The 17072-nt window shown below is 48.8% G+C and overlaps 1 protein-coding gene across 1 annotated transcript in view; it reads left to right on the top strand.

Moving 5' to 3' along the window:
• The window catches only part of XPO6 (exportin 6), a 57395-nt gene extending 42946 nt beyond the window's left edge, over positions 1–14449 (top strand). Inside the window, exons 13-24 of the mRNA XM_082006593.1 lie at positions 70–229; positions 956–1048; positions 4604–4748; positions 5183–5329; positions 6130–6319; positions 7439–7594; positions 8921–9035; positions 9530–9701; positions 10126–10287; positions 11925–12023; positions 13065–13295; positions 14242–14449. Of these exons, the coding sequence (XP_081862719.1) occupies positions 70–229; positions 956–1048; positions 4604–4748; positions 5183–5329; positions 6130–6319; positions 7439–7594; positions 8921–9035; positions 9530–9701; positions 10126–10287; positions 11925–12023; positions 13065–13295; positions 14242–14343 (1772 nt within the window). The 3' untranslated portion in view covers positions 14344–14449. The remainder of the gene's footprint in view (positions 1–69; positions 230–955; positions 1049–4603; positions 4749–5182; positions 5330–6129; positions 6320–7438; positions 7595–8920; positions 9036–9529; positions 9702–10125; positions 10288–11924; positions 12024–13064; positions 13296–14241) is intronic.
• Positions 14450–17072: the final 2623 nt, after the last annotated feature.

The following is a 17072-nucleotide window of genomic DNA, read 5'->3' on the forward strand; positions in this document are numbered from 1 at the left end:
TTAGCACAAGTGATTATTTACACTTCGGTCTTTTGACTTCATTGCTAATGAACCATAACGTCATTTCAGGTCACAGGCTGAACATCACTGCAGAGAATGATTGCCGCCGGTTGCACTGCTCCTTGAGGGACCTGAGCTCCTTGCTGCAGGCCGTTGGTCGTTTAGCAGAATACTTCATTGGGGATGTGTTTGCTGCCAGGTTCAATGATGCTCTTACAGTGGTGGAGAGGTAGGTGTGGGAGGGGGAATTTGCTGTCCCTTCACCAGGACAAGGAACAATTATCACCGCTGCAGTGAATGTGAAAACCAGGGTTTCTTTCTGCCTGCCCTTGTTATGATTAAATTGAGATATGAAGAACTCAATGGGCAGTACCTTAAGCCTTACATTAATCAGTGCTAAGTTTCCCAGATGGCTTTCTAAGTCCTTAACCGAAGACATAACTGATAGGAAGTATTAAATCAGTCACTTGAAAAGACTGAGGTACTTGTTTTCCAGCATCTGCCTTTGTGATGGAATGAAATGAGATGTAGTTTGATTACTTCAGAGTTGTGTGTCTGAAGGCTAAATTGCCAAAATCTCTTTTCTTAAATGAAAAGACCTGTGAAAAACAAAAGGCAGATGTCATTTGATTCTTCTCTTCCAAGAAACTTAATTAGCACATGGTTGCAAATTACAGAATTTCAGGGCTTAACACAGCTGCCTTGGTTATGGGTTTTGTTTTGTTTTTTTTTCATTTCCATGCAGGAACATCATGCTTGTTCCATCTTACCACAGATGGTGAAATAGGCTCTAAATTATTTTCAGCTAAATGGTCTAAATCTTGTCTACATATCAGCTAAATATTGGCACAGACTTGCAAAGAGCTGTGTTCCGATAAGATGTTTGAGCGGATTTGTGCATGTGTATATCCATCTCACGGTCCCTTTACACTACCATATGTATATTCACTTCCAGGTTGGTAAAAGTAACGCTGTATGGATCCCAGATTAAACTGTACAACATCGAAACTGCAGTACCATCTGTATTGAAACCTGACCTTATCGATGTGTGAGTATGAGATATACGCTGCAAAGGATTGTATCCAAATCTGGCACCTCCATGCGGTGGAGGAGGAGTGAGATCTCAGGCTGGTGCTCTACCCACTTGCTTGGCAGATGTTCTGAAAAGTGCAGCTCTCCAATGATTGCTGGCTAACCCAGAGGGCACTTTCTTTTAACTGTTGAAGGTCAAGGCTGCTGCCAGCATTTTGAACCACTGTTTCCTCAAATTGATGTACTCAGGTTATTTAAAGAAAAATATATTTGTGATGGCCTTCTGTGATGGCGTGACCGCATCACTGGACAAGGGAAGAGCTACCGATGTCGTCTATCTGGAATTCTGTAAGGCCTTTGATACAATCCCCCACAACATCCTTCTCTCTAAATTGGAGAGGTATGGATTTGATGGGTGGACTGTTGGGTGGATGAGGAATTGGTTGGATGGTCGCACCCAGAAGGTAGTGGTCAACAGCTCAATGTCCAGGTGGAGATTGGTGACAGGTGGTGTCCCTTGGGTTCATACTGGGACCAGTAGCCTTTAATATCTTCATCAATGACATAGTGGGATCGAGTGTACCCTCAACAAGTTTGCAGATGACACCAAGCTGAGCGGTGTGGTTGGCATGTCTGAGGGACAGGATGCCATCCAGAGGGACCTGGACAAGCTCGAGGAATGGTCCCATGTGAACCTCATGAGGTTCAACAAGGCCAAGTGCTGGGTCCTGCCCCTGGGTCGGGGCAACCCCCGGTATCAGTACAGGCTGGGGATGAAGGGAGGGAGAGCAGCTCCATGGAGAAGGACTTGGGGGTCCTGGTAGGTGAAAAGCTGGACATGAGCCGGCAATGTGCACTCGCAGCCCAAAGGCCAACCGTGTCCTGGGCTGCACCCAAAGCCCTGCTCTCGGGAGACCCCCCTGCAGTGCTGCGTCCAGCTCTGGAGCCCTCGGCACAGGAGAGACACGGACCTGCTGGAGCGGAGCCAGAGGAGGCCCCAGCAATTCTGGGAGGACAGGCTGGGAGAGCTGGGGGGGCTCAGCCTGGAGCAGAGAAGGCTCCGGGGAGACCTTCCTGCAGCTGCCAGGGCTGAGAGGGGCTGAGGAGAAAGGTGGGGACAGACTAGCAGGGTCTGTAGCGACAGGGCAAGGGGTAACGGTTTTAAACTAAAAGAGGGGGGATTCAGACTGGATATAAGGAAGAAATTTTTGACAATGAGGGTGGTAAAACACTGGCCCAGGTTGCCCAGAGAGGTGGTGGATGCCCCATCCCTGGACACATCCCAGGTCAGGCTGGACGGGGCTCTGAGCACCCTGTGCAAGTTGAAGATGTCCCTGCTCACTGCAGGGGGGTTGGACTAGATGGCCTTGAAAAGTCCCTTCCCACCCAAATTGTTCCATGATTTTATGAAAATGCCCACTGTATGCAAAAACGCCCATTATATTAGCTCTAAAAGCAAACTGTTATTCTGCCCTGTAGTAATAGCTGTAAAAGCTTAGTTCTGCAGTATAATTAAGTGGCAAAATAAGCATTACAGTAGTTGTATTTTAAGAAATGGATCCACTGTCGGTATGTAGGTCCAGTTTATGGATTTTTTTGCTACCAAAGTCAGATTTATGGCTCAGGTAAAAGATGTTTTTCCTAGTACAGGGGTACAAGTCCTTGGCTTCCAAGACAAACATATACCTTCCAGCTATGCAAGCCATTTCTGAAACAAATTAATGCCTTTGATCCAGAAGTTGCCATCAAGTGTGAAATCTTGATGCTGCAAGTGATAGAACACCACTCAGTGACAGCCTTTTCGAGACCTTCCATTCTTAGTGGTTGTATAGTGCAAACCTCTTTCCTGCCAGCTGGTGTTTTGTGAGCAGAATTTAAGGTTATCCTTGTGAATGAATGCGTCAAGTTGTTCTTCTAGTTTGTGATTGCATGTGTAGCAGCTCCTTGAAAACCCACGCTAGATTTTTATTGTATAGGTCCCTGGATATCTCCTAATAATACCAAGTTACTAGCAGTGAGTTTTGTGCAGATGATATTCTTTTAATGGTCTCTTTTTTTCTTTTCTGGTTGAAAATAATTTCAGTCTTTTTCCATGATCTGTTAGTGAGGGGTTTTCATCCTTTTCTCTGTCCTGCTTCTCTGATCCATTTTTTCATTTGTGATCCATTTTCTAATGCTAGCCTGACAGCTACGTTATCAAACATTTGGAGGACACCTGTCTGTGTAATCCCAGAGAAGTGTCCTGACCCAAAAATCTTGATATGGTGCTGTGCCAAAAGTATAATTATAAAGTATGATATAACCGACTGGTAGGTTAACTCAAAAAATTGACTGTATCAGTTTATACCTTTGACTTAATACTGTTGCTTAATAGAGGAGTCCAGTTACAGAACACCGTTAAGTCTCAAATGTACAGGGTCCAGAAAAAAGGAAAAAGATTTTAGGCCATGTAACTAACATAATCACAAGGAATGCATCTGTTCTCAGTTAATGGAAGAGTGAGGAGGAGTTTAGGCAATAAATGTACTGGGGGGGAACACAAGATATTAAGGTAGTGTCGGTTAAAAAAAAAAAAAAACCCAAACAAAAAACCTTCAAAATTTTTTTTTTTTTTAGACTTCCTTATTTTTTCCCCACTGTGCATAAACCCCTGGACTTGTTGAGGGAAACAGAGGTGTTCAGGGGGTGGTTGATGCAGACCTGGGAGTTGCCTGCTGTAGGTGACTGAGACCTTTAATGCAGTCACTATGGTGTCAATGTTAATTGACACTTCTACTTCAATGCTCATGCGCCCACATGGGCGCATGTGGGAGAACCTTTATTTTTGGAGGCAATATCAGTGTTCACAGACTCCTCTTTTCAGTAAAATCTGCACAATAAGGATTGGTTAGATAGGATCCTTGCGATCGGGCAACGTGTTTTATAGACTGACAGTTGTGTGTGACTAGATGCCAAAAGATTTATCCTCTGTCCCTCACTTGCCCCCTAATCAAGTAAGCATGTGAAATGAATCTTGTGCTGCAAGACTGGGGAATATTAGAAGTGGTTGTAGGAGTACCTGAGACTAGATTGTCATGGCACTTGCCATTCTACAGTCTTTCCAGTTGTGTGAATGGCTTTCTGGTCTTTGTGCCTGTTCCTGCAGAGAGCTGAGAAGTCAGAATCAGAAGGCCACTACACATCGCTTTTAGCTTTAACAGCACAAGACTTTCTAAGCCTAAGCAGAGATCCCAGACCTCTTCAGGCGCTTAAATGCGATGTTAAAGAAGGTATGGAAGGAGCTAAGGATGCCATTTTGTAGTCTTTACCTAACGCTGTCTGGTACAATAGTCCTCCCAAGCCAGTGTAGTACAACTTTTATCTTCTCATCGCTGCCAGTGGAACTTGGCTTATGATTAAGTTAGACTACTAAATGATTCTTAAAGAAAAAACTGCCAGCTTTGAGAATACCAGCGTTCTTTCGCAGAAAAAAGTACCCACGACGCTCAGGGCTTGTGCCCTTCTGCAGCTGTCCTGCTTGTGTACCTTTTGTCCTGTATATGTCTCTTACCCTTGCTCTGCTCCTCCACAGCCATGCTCAGTCCCTGGCAGCGCTGCAAGCCTACGCGCACTGGCTCGCACAGTTTTACAGCGAAGTTCACCGGCAGAACCCGGAGCAGTTCATCTCTCTCGTCTCTACCGCTCTGGAGGCAATCACACCCCTCATCAGCTCTAAGGTACCTTCGTCAGTGGAGCAGGAGGCTCTCAAGCAGCCATGCTGTTGTGTTCTGCTCTGGACCACACCATGGCTCCTGATGTGAATGAGGAGACATTCACAGGACAGATGGAGCTGGATGTCTGTCTGCCAGAGCCACAGCAAATGTCTCGTGTAGGGTGAGACCAAGAGCAATTCTAAATAGCACTATACATCAAGCTACTACGAGAGTAAGCAACTTACTGGCATATAAACTCAGTCTGATGATTTTATGGCTTGAAAGCAGGGAAGTTTCTTCCACGGTATTAAGGGAACTGACCTGTGCTCTGGCAAATAAATACCATGAACTGTCCTGCTTGCAAAAACCTGGTAATGGCAGCTCACTGTGCTGTCTGACACCAGTGTGGCATCGTATTGGTTCTGTGTGGTGGGCAGCCTGACCATCCTGTCTTTCAGGTGCAGGAGAAGTTGCTGCTGTCTGCATGCCACCTGCTAGTCTCTTTAGCCACCACGGTGCGACCGGTGTTCTTGATCAGCATCCCAGCAGTACAGAAGGTGTTCAACAGGATCACGGACACTTCTGCTCAGCGGCTTCCTGATAAGGTGATTTGTCTCAAATGTGAAGAATGTAGATTAGGTCCTGGGGAAGCTGTGCCTCAGTTCTTTGTCTAGCGAGGTATCAAGGTATAACATAAGAAAAGTGTGGGGCAGCAGTTTTCTCTGTACTGTGGAGTATAGAGAAGGGACTGGGACCAGGAGTTCCAGTGATACCATTTGTCAGTGACCTATTTCAACCAACAGCATAAGGAAAAAACATTATTGCAAGTCTTAGATCTTATTCCTTTCTCATTTGCTGACACAGTCTGTGACTCTGTGTCATCTTTACAGTACTGGCATGTTGTCTCTGACATACAGAAAGAGTTTTCTGTGAAACTTAACGTTAGCATTCCACATACCTCACTCCAAATTAGTATTTATACTACAGAAGTACTGAAAAGCCTCAGTGGAGGTTGAGATACGGTTGTATTGTGTGCTGGCATGGAGGCATGAAGTGCTGTACAAGCATATGAGCTTGGTGTGTAAACCAGACAAGGAGTAATGAAAGCGATATCATCTTTGTTTTATGAATATGAAGAACAGAAACGGTTGCAGGGAGGGCCTGACAGAGCTGGGAGCTGGTTCCAGCCCTTAAGTCATGGAGCTCTGCTTCTCCCTGACTTTGCAGAGCTGCTAGCTTTCACGTGGGCTCACCTTCTGCTGTTGGACTCCTTCCTCAAACAGTGAGAGCTGCTGGATGTCTTGCACAGCTGTAAAATGTCACTCTAGGGTTGGACTCTAGCATCAAGTGAATAGCAAACACGGTAAAACTTTGGTCTCTCTCCTTAACGTCTCGTTGCTTCTAGGCCCAGGTGTTGGTGTGCAGAGCGCTGTCAAACGTATTGTTGCTGCCTTGGCCAAATCTTCCAGAGAGCGAACAGCAGTGGGCAGTTCGCTCCACCAACCACGCCAGCCTGATCTCTGCCCTCACGAGAGAATACCGCCAGTTAAAATCCAACGCTATCTTGCCACAGAGGAAGGTGCAGCTGGAGGACAGTAAGTACCAAGCTTCTTGGTGTGTGCTGTCTTCTGGCAGCTGCAGTGCGAACTGCTAAGCTGTTTCTCCAGTAATTATTTTGGCTGCGAAATTGTATTTAGTATATGGGGAGGACAGGGAAGGAGCGATTTGTGGGGTTTGTTTGTTTTTTTTTTAGAGACCCTTCTCTTGTGGGTGTGTAAAGGGCACTCTCACCCCGTGTTGCCTCTAAACTCTTCCATCAAAGTACTGTGTTTCTCAGTAGAGAGACAGACAGGGGAAGGTGGGATCAAGTTCGTGATAAAACTTTGAATAGCAGTGATTGCATTAGGAATACTTAACAGCCTAATGGTGGGATGCTATAGTAGAAACATTGGCTCGAGGCAGTGTTAACATAGCTTATGGTTATAAAAACTTAAGGGGGAAAGTAAGAACTTCTTCTGGACTTAGGAAGTACTGTAGAGGGTTTATACATGGGGGAGAAGAACCCTGAACTGAAGCAGTCTAGCGACGTTTGGAAGTTTCTCTGTACGTTTTGGGACTGCTTTGGGGTGTGTCTTTTTTTTTTTAATTGCTTTAAAAATTGTTTAGAAGTATGCAGTGTCACAGCTTCTGAGAAGTCAGAAGTCAGCTGTGTGCAGGGAGGGAGCATAGGAGAGGTTGTTCCTCACGAGAAAATACCAGCAGACTGCTCACATGGGTTGAACTGAGCCGGTTAAGTTCTCCCAGTGTTTGGGTTAGCTTATCAGCTGTTACTTTCAGAAACAGAAATCCACAGTATATTTTGCTGTTGTAATGTGCTGCTTTGTTCTTGGCTAGTGTTACTTCAACGTTAGTGTATTGTGAATAATACTGTTTACAGCTCCCCTCCCCTCAGCCTCTTCACCTGAGTAGCTGAGCAGTGGGTGCATCTGTAGAGCAGTAAACGTGTGTAACTTAAGAAAGCGAGTAGTGACAGTGACCTAATCGAACCTGTTTAAAGTGTGAACATGCACATGGGAACGTTTTTTACTCCAGCCTGGGTTTGTACGTGCTGCCTCGTAGGTTGTTTTACTTACTGTGTATGTGAACTTGACTTCATTTCTTGCCTCTGAGTGGCTTTGACACATGCAGGAAGTATCACCTCTCTTATTTTGCAGCCAAAGTAATCATCCATCAGACACTCAGCGTTTTAGAAGATATTGTAGAAAGTATCTCTGGAGAATCCACCAAGTCTCGACAGATCTGTTATCAGTCGCTGCAAGAATCCGTGCAGGTCTCACTAGCCCTCTTCCCAGCTTTCATTCATCAGTCAGGTATAACCATAGGACAGGCTTTAATGCTGTGAGTAGCTTTATGACTTACTGATAACATCCAAAGTCCATCAGCGTAGAATCGTGGTGGTGTTCCTGTGAAGTGTGTGGGTTTGATGTCCTTTAAGCGTGAGTGTACTTCTGGGTGGACTGGACTGAATCAGAACAGGAAAGGGAGATCTTCTCTGCCATCTAGGATACAGGCATGGAGGTTTGTCATGCTTCCAGAAGATGGAGGTGCCTTGTGTTGTGTTCAGCAGTGAAACAAGAATGGAGCTGATCCTGAGCACAAAAAAAACCCCTTTAAAACACCCTGTCTGGCTATGTTTGCCATTTACATTCTCTCCAGAGCTTGAAGACAAAGAGTAGAAGATCTCATCAGATTAAGTCCAATGATGTGGGGTTTTTTTTCCCCCCCTTGTAAAGGAAAGGCTCCTGAGGTGTAACCACCAGGACTGTTGCTGGGCAATCTTGTGGCCAGCGACTTACATTTTGTATCACATCGAGGTAGCTCAAATGCCCAGGGCTACGGCAGCTTCTCGCGTGAAGAGCAAGGCATTCCAGGACAACTTTTGGAGCTAGGTGGGATTTTCTCAGTGAAGCAGGCATGGGGGAGGCAAAACAAAGCTGAAGTGCAGAGAGGATCCAAGACAGCAAGCTGCTGCTGTGATTTCAGTGAACTGTTGTCTTTGGAGCAGGCTAGCAGCCTCATGCAACTGCTATTTATTGGCTTCTAAAAGGCTGTATGAAGGAGGAGTTGAGCAGCTTCAGCTTACCGTGGTTATTCACTAAGGCACGTTGGGACTGATGAAGAATTGGTTGCAGTGCTGATCAGTTAACCGCAGAAGCATGCGCTGAAAATGACTTCTGAAGTCAGAAGGATCTCTTCAGTTCCTGCCAAAAAAAAAAGAAAAAGCTGGATTCTGCCTCCTAGCCACCCCAAGCTGTGTAGCTGTTTTGGATTTCCTTGTATTTCCTGTTAACCCTGTACGAGCAGTGAGCAGCTGGAGATCGGCCCAGACTGTCAGCAGAGCTTTCCATGTAGGCAGACCAGACTAAGGGCCTTGGTGATAGTATCGTATTTGTTCCGAGTTGTTTGGTGCTGCCTGTACTTGTCATCCTGGGCAGTTTTCAGAAATGGATGAATTTTTTTTTTTAAGCCCTGTAGTACCAGCTGTTGGTTTCAGACTCTAATGGCAACTCTGCTGCTAAACTTCCAAAAGTAAATAGGGTTCCCTGTATAGGAGGGGCAAATATCACGTAGAAGACTTATTGATGCATTTGAATGTTACCTTAACATGTTCTTTGGCTTTCCTGTTCTTGTCTTAGATGTGACAGATGAGATGCTGAGCTTCTTCCTCACTCTATTTCAAGGACTGAGGGTGCAGATGGGAGTGCCTTTCACCGAGCAGATCATACAGACCTTCCTAAACATGTTCACCAGGTATTTTCCCATGTTGGTCACTTCTTTCTTATCCCTCAGGATGATTTATCTTGGTAAGCTGCTCACACCACGGGTCCCTGCCCCTAAAGAGTGTAGCGTTTTCAGCTTCAAAGCGTGTCCAGATTTTGTCACGTCCCAGGATTAAATCTGAGGAAAACTCTTCCGATTCTGAAGTGACCCAGCCCATGCACATCAATCATACATGCCATCGTGCAATTTTAGCTCTCCCATGGGCTTTCTGGAAGCGTGTGATACTGAATTGGAATCTCACATTGCCTGCTAGCTGCTGCGCAAGATCTGAGGGTGCCCCAACAATCTCTCACGCTTTTCTTGGGGAAGGGGGTCTGTCAAAACCTAGCTCCCTTCTGTGTCTTAACATACTTGGTCTGTATTAGCTGAGCAAATTTAGAGGCACTGCCTGCTTGCCTTTAAGTTTGGTAGGCATTCAGATCTCTGGAAAGGTTCCTATGCAATGACTTTGTTTTTTGTCATAGAGAGCAGTTGGCAGAGAGCATCCTCCATGAGGGCAGCACTGGCTGTCGGGTGGTGGAGAAGTTTCTGAAAATACTGCAAGTGGTGGTACAGGAGCCAGGCCAAGTATTCAAGCCTTTTCTACCCAGCGTCATCTCGCTGTGCATGGAGCAGGTCTACCCCATCATTGCAGAGGTAGGGCTTGAAGGAGGGGAAGGGAAGGCCTTGCTGGGGGTGTGGGAGCGATGAAGCTTTCGGCTTTCCAAGAGCTGTAAATGTCAGTCCCTGGGCAGGGAAAACCAGGTGACTAGGTAATGGGAATTGGAAGCAGTGTGGGTGGAGGATTTTGTCAGGCGTTGTCAAAGAGGCTAAAACTACGGACGTGCTCAAAGCGGGAGGGCAAACTCAAAACTCAATGACGTGTTCTTTGCATGATCCAACAGCTGCGGAGTTTGGCGCCTGCCTTAGGAGGAAATGCTTTGATGCTCTGGTACCTTGGCTGCAAAACGCTGCCCTGGGTGGCCACCGGGCAGGGTGCTGCTAGTGGTGGGATCCAGGGCACGGGTGGGATTCCAGCACAGGAGCCTGCTTAGAGTTGTTTGTTCTCCTCTCCTCCTAGCGCTCATCTCCTGATGTGAAAGCGGAATTGTTTGAGCTGCTTTTCCGGGTCCTCCACCATAATTGGCGGTACTTCTTCAAATCTAGCGTGTTGGCTAGTGTCCAAAGAGGAGTAGCAGAAGAGCAGATGGAGAACGAAGCACAGTTCAGTGCCATTATGCAGGTAATTCGGCTGCTCCCGTGGTTTGCCAGAACCCTTTCCACAATGGAGCATATGCTGCCGGTGGCAGTGTGTTAAACGTGTGGCTTGTGGGGGCTTGACTACGTCTTGAGTGAAGTCTTGCCTCCAGGAACCGCTGAAAAGCAACGTACTTGCAGAGCAGTCTTGTTGATGTGCTCACAAGGCACAGTACCTCGCCTGAGCGGGGAAGCCAGCAGCAAGGAAGGAACGTTAATTCCTTTCCATGCCTCATCCTTTATCTGGACCTAAAAATATATTGCTGATGCTGACCCATTTACTTCTGTTATGAGTCGTCTTGCTAGCACTAGGACAAATTGTCAGTGCAGGAAGGTTTTCCTGAGACCAAGGTGTCTTTTGGTTTACATGGACTTGTTCTGTGCTGTACCATCGGATCTGGTAGGGAAGGGTCAGTGGGATAATACCATATAGGCTTTGGCCTGGGGAATAGGGAAGGCAGAGGCAGTACGCTAATGCGTACACGGAGGCAGCAAATTTTTAAGAATAACAGACTGTATTCCACAGACCTGGCCAAATGAGTTCCCGTGCAGTTCCTAGATGTAAGAACTGTCCCCAGAGCAGGTAGTGCAACTTAAAGTACAATCGGGGGAAAAAAATCAGCCTCCTAATCTGTTACTGGAGTACCTTCACCTGCAGCCCGTGGCAGTGTAAACAGAAGCATGTTTGCACCATGCTCTGCAACCTCAGAGTAGGGCTTGCTCGTCCGAGGGCAGTGAACGCCGGAGCGGAGGGCCATGTGCTTAGACTTCAGGTGGGAGGACTTTTTGCAGAGCTGCCCCGCCATGGAGACTGGATCCCTTCTGATACACAAGTGAAGAGGGAGCTTTTGTGTTGAGGAGATTGCTAGCTTGGTGCTGGCTTCCACAGGAAATCTGAGTCCAGAACTGGCTCAGTCTTAAAGGTACTTGGGCCATTTTTGTCCATCTAACAATAAATGGCTGATATGGGGAAATAAACTCCTCTGTTTGTGATGCCTTGGAGCAGCTACTGGTAAAAATTCTGCTGCCTACCTGTGTACAGAAGCCTGTGCAGGCCTACCAGACTAGTTGCAGGGTCCAGCAAATTTTTTTCCTAGGCTCTTTCCTGCTTCTGTAATGCCCAGGTCAGCCTCCGGCTCCCATCTCAAACTTATTTCTAATGTAGTGCAGTAACACGTTAAATGCATCCGCCAGTCACCTTGGTCTCTTGACCTAGATCTAGAACAAAACCTGCGCGTGTGTTCTGGTTTTGTTCATGCTCGCTGCGCTACCTTAGGTAGCATCGCCGAGAAACAGCCGAATCCTTCATGAGCCTGCCATGGGAGCCGTGCTCAGAATCTGTGTTCCTCTTCAACACAAGCTTGGCTGCCTGTTACCAACCCAGCTTAGCAACTGTTCTGCAAGGATATGAACGCGTTTCCACCAAAGTTTCTTGATTCCCATCAGTCTGGCAGCAGCATGGTTGACTTAACTGCCTGTCTTACTAGTTTGCTGCACTGAGAAGCAGCAGAAGCTCCCAGGGGTTTGTTCTGGTGTCAGGGTGAAAATGATGTTGTTCTGCCTGGCAGGTCTGATACTCATTGTAATATCAGTTCCCTTCCTTCAATTTTGCTTCGTTCGTAGGCATTTGGCCAGTCCTTCCTGCAACCTGACATTCACCTGTTCAAGCAGAATCTCTTCTACTTGGAGACGCTGAACACCAAGCAGAAGCTGTACCACAAGGTGGGTCCTCATTGACCGGTGTGCACTCGATGCATGGTAGTAGGTGGGTGCTGTTCCAAGACCTGTTTTAGCTTTCAGTTTTAAACTGAAGGTCAGGATATGGAGGCTTTTATGCCACAGCCTTTGGTTGGTTGCTGTGATCCCGATGGATACCTTGCTGGTCAGAGCGGCATTACCACCTCCCCGATACGGCTGCAGTGGTCAGAGGAGGGTTCCCAGCTCTAGTCAGTCAAAGCAAAGCCTTGATGTGTTCCCTCTTGTGACGATGAGGGAAAGCAAAGGACACGCACAGTGATGGTGCGATTTGTCTGAGGAAGTAGAAGCTGGGATCATCAGTGGGACAGAGGTGGCAGAGTCCCTCCATTCTCACCTGGATCAGCAGCAGCGTACCTAGCATTTACAGTCGGTCACTGCCAAGTGGTTGTCTCCATCGCTGCCGTGTAGACCCATCCTCCAGACCTTCTAATTTAGACCTGTTAGCTGTTGTCATGAAGGATTAAAGTTGGAATGCAGGGTCTTGTCCTTCTGGTTAGCCTGTGAAAGCAGAGCTTTCAGGTTCGCATCTGTGGTCACAACTCAAGGACGGCCCATCGTGTTAACAGCTGCCTGTTGCAGGCTTTCAGGCAGCTAGCCAGATTCCCTGGCTTTTGGGAGCACTGTGCAAGGCTAAAACTGGCTGGAGTTTGAACAGGACTTGATGCTTGTTTTCCTTAAATGCCAATGCTAAAAACTCAGGTCAGATGCCTGAGGTAAGTGCAGCCAAATTCACCGTTAGCTGTAAAGCTGATATTAATTTAGGTTATTGTAGCCATTTGTGGGCTTGGCTTGGAAAACTACCTCTGTGCTCACAAGGGTTTGCAGACCCCCCTGATAGCTCGGAAGCTGCTGGTGTTGAAGCGGCCCTGTGCGGCCACGCTCGCTTGCCTGGTCTGACCTCGCAGGGTTTGTACCTCCAAAGCTGTGTGCTGGCTGCTGTGGCCCCTCTTGTGGGGGGATTGCTGGTGTGAAGACTCCTAACTCTGTGCTTCTCTCACTGTGCAGAAGATCTTCCGGACAACCATGCTGTTCCAGTTTGTGAACGTGCTACTTCAGGTGCTTGTCCACAAGTCGCATGACCTGTTGCAGGAGGAGATTGGCATTGCCACCTACAATATGGCCTCAGTGGACTTTGATGGCTTCTACTCTGCCTTCCTCCCCGAGTTCCTGGCCAGTTGCGATGGCGTGGACTCAAACCAGAAAAACGTGCTGGGAAGGAATTTCAAAATGGACAGGGTAAGGAGAGGAAGCGCTGCGGCGGAGTGCCGGTACTCCCAGGTCATGCAGAGTTTTTCTCCTAGGACGTGCTGGCAGGCAGCCGTGAGCCGCTCAGGGCGGCGTGTTGAGGCGGCACCGTCCCTTCCATACCCAGCAATGCCTAGCCAAGGATTTTCCACTGTAGGTAGCAAAGCTGCCATCTCATCTCTCAGGCTGCTGAATGCTGTGGGAGTTAGGGAATATGTTTCCTGGAGGAAGTTTTCATAGGGGTAGACTGACATTTTCCTAGAGTGGGACACTGAGATCCTTGCCAAAATCTTGCTCCAGCTGCTGGCCAGATGTTTGAAGGTTACAGTAAAGACAACAGCGGAGTAGCCGCAATGGCTCATGATTCTTTCAAACCCCCCCACATGAATGTGAAGCAGATGGGGGGGGGAGGGTCTGTAACCTCCCTGTGGAACATCATGGCAGTGCAGCAGGTTGTGGCTTCCATCTCCTGAAGCTTGCTTGACCATTGAGTGTTTCCTCTCCCATGGGAGATGGAGGGGATTTGAAACCAAGGGTTGAGGGCAGGGAAGGAGCCTTGGGAGAATTCACCGGACTGCTCTTCAGGAAAACTGGCCCTTGTCATGGGGGACGTGGCACCCAGGAGCCTTGGCAGGAACGCAGTGAGCAGTTGCCGCTGCAGGTGTTGTGACCTGACAGCACACCGAGGCGCCGCTGCCACGAGCAGAACCCAGATCTCCGCAGTCAGCGCTCTGTGTGGAGCCGTCTCTGCTCCCACTACGGGGGCTGCAGAAACAGGGGTTTCCTGGGCTCAGGCTCTGGGGGAAGGGGTCTGTTGCTCTCATGTGTGACAATACACGTGTTTGGCCCTCTCGGTTCCTTTCTGTTCTCTGCTGTAAGACCGTGCGTGCAGGTATCGCTCTGTTTGCAGTACAACGTGGTGTTTGATCTTTTCCAGGATCTGCCATCGTTTACCCAGAATGTGCACAGACTGGTGAATGACCTGCGTTACTACAGACTCTGCAATGACAGTTTGCCCCCTGGAACTGTGAAACTATAGTTACTGCACTGGACTCGTGTTTTGATCACTGTAGGGAACGGATCCATGTTTCGTTTTGCCACCACCTTCTCTCCTCCCTGGTTTTGTCAGGACGCGGTGTCTTGCACATGGGCACATCTTCTCGGATTCACGCACCACACTTCCTTCCCCCCCGCCCTCTTTCCCAACCCAAAGGCCCCCAGCTGGAGTCGTCACTGTCTGCAGGATGTGTCTTAACGCCCAACTGCAGGGCACCTCAACTGTACGGAAGGTCCTCTTACTGGGGTTTTGTTCTACTAACGTAGCACTTTGTTGCGTCCGGAGATTTCTGTGGAGTTGTCTTGAGAGATCATGTACGTATCAAACGTGAGGCAGAAGCGCCAAAGACTACTTCAGACATTCGTACCTTCGTGTCATTCCACCTTCCTGCCCCTGCCCAGCGCTCGGAGGAGGAGACTCGTGATGTTGGGACTGTTTTGGCACTTCTGTCACTCCCTTTGTTTTTAAATTGCCTTGAAAACCTCCCCGCTGTTTGTGGGGATTAGAGACTTTTTTGGGGTTTTTTTTAAACGTTTTCTCATCATTCCATTGTGATACTAAAACAACATGCTTAATGGAAATAAAGTGCTTACTTTGTTGTTTTAGATAACTTGTAACTTGTTTTAGTTTCTTTGTAGGCCTGCCTGTCACCAAGCTGTTCCAGTAGATCAAAAAGCATTTTGTGCTGCAGGCAGCGATCTGCAAACCTTTCTCTGCAGTCAGGCAAGAGGACAGGCAGCAGGTGTCTGCGTTGCCCGTACTGCACCCTGGGTGCCAAAACGCCCTGTCCCAGCTCCCAGCAAGTCCGTTGGCTCTTGCAAAGTGCTGTGCTGAGCTGGTGCAAGATCAGTGTTGGCTTCTTTCTCCACTCTCCCCTCACTTGTGTTTACCACCTGTGTTCCCTGGTGTTTTCTGTTACCTGTTGTGGTGATCTGTTTATTCCCCCAGGGCTCTGTTGTCCGAATGGATCAAGAGCTGCCTCGCAGGAAGAAAATCTCCTAACGTTCATGGCGTTGCATCATAGGAGACCCGAGCTGAAGGCCAGAGTGACCCCACAGTGGCATCTGGGCAGAAGGTTAAAATCCCACTCGCCAGTCAGACAGGACCCGGTTTTGTGGGGCTTGTGAATCTCTGACCATGCAGCTGGGAAGGATTTGGTTTTGGTTTTTTTTTTTTTCTCTGAAGTCAGGTAGCTAGTATAGAGTTTTAAATCAGTCTTAATTCTCTGGGGTTACCAGGGGAGCTGCAGCAAGGGCTGCCTGGCAGGAACAGCACTGGTCACTGAAGGGAGCAAGCCTGGAGGAGGTGTTTGTGTGTGCCATAAACATTTGTAGAGGTGGATTTGAGTGAGATGAGCGTGTGGACAGCTGCGAGGTATCAAGGGTGAGCTGGAGCGCAGAAGCGCTTGCTCCATGGCTCCTTTAGTTACAGTTTTGTGAAAAACCTCCTGCGATGTACGTGTTTGCTGTTTGGAGATGACATATGCTGTTTGGATAACCCACGTACAGACAGAGCCGTACATCCAGGCTGTCTGAACTGGGACCAGTTTGATATTTGGGTTTCCATGCCCTGCAGTGAGCAGCTTGAGTTGAAAGTTGCCTGTGAACCAGAGTCCAGCTGGCCAAGGACGTGCAAGGTACGGTCCTTGCAATCACTTTCTGCAGAGGTCACGGATGTGCAAAGACCAGCATGGAGGTGGGTGATGGTCTGGAACCAGACTGCAGGGCAAAAAGCACCCAGCTCCCCGCATGCCCGAACCTGCGGCAGCAGCCTGTGGCTCAGAGCCGCCGGCTCTGGAGTAACTTGGGTGTCGCTGTCTGCACTTGAAACTTTGAGTCCTTGTTTTCCCTGGTGGTTATTAGGTGTATGAAAGTGCGGTGCAGGCTCCAAACCTGTCCCCAGTAGTTTGGGGGGGACGGACAGTGGTAGCTGTCTGGCACGGCTCCCCACCCCGCATGGCGCTCGCTCCCTTGCTTGCAAAACGTGTGGTTGACAGAGGCTGAAAGGGTGTGTTTTCCCCTTGGTCAAGGGCAGCAGCTGGAAGGTGGCCAAATCCCAGGCTGGAACCTTCTAGCCCTTCTGCTAGAAGCTCCTTCTCCCCTGCCAGCCATCACCTGAAGCATCAGACTGGCCGTGGCGCTCCAGCCCTCTGGATATGTATCCAAGGGTGCCCGATTTCTATCTCCATCTGTCTTCATCTTCCACAAAGACACTCCTTCCTCTGTACCCTCGCCCCTGGTGCAGCAGGGGCCTTTTACCCCCTGGAACCCCCTCTTTGGGTGGGTGTCCCCAGCCTCTGGCCAGCAAAAAGTCTTTTTGGCGAGAGCGGGGCTGAGGGGCCGCTGTGGGGCTGGGGGCTGCCAAGGCGTCTCCCTTGCCTTGGCTGAGCCCACCAGGGCCAAAGCACGCAGCAGATCTGTTGTTTCGGTGGGGTGTAGGGGCCCACATGTCACCCGTGGGCCTGGCTGCAGCTCTGCTCCCCCCGCGGCAGGGAAGGGGTCACTCTGTACCGGGGGGATGCTCTGTCCCAGGGATCCCGGGACCGGGAGGATGCTCCGTACCGGGATGCTCCGCGCAGCAGCGGCGGCCGCCCGCTCCCGGCGGCTGCTTTAAGGGGAGGGACAGAAACCTGGCCCGTCCCCGGGCTCGGCCGGGCCCTTAAAGGCTCCGCGGGGCGGCCGAGCCCCGCCGCGGCCAGGTCCGACCCCGCC

This window comes from Phaethon aethereus (genome assembly GCF_964289735.1).
Source record: "Phaethon aethereus genome assembly, chromosome: 15".
NCBI lineage: Eukaryota > Metazoa > Chordata > Aves > Phaethontiformes > Phaethontidae > Phaethon > Phaethon aethereus.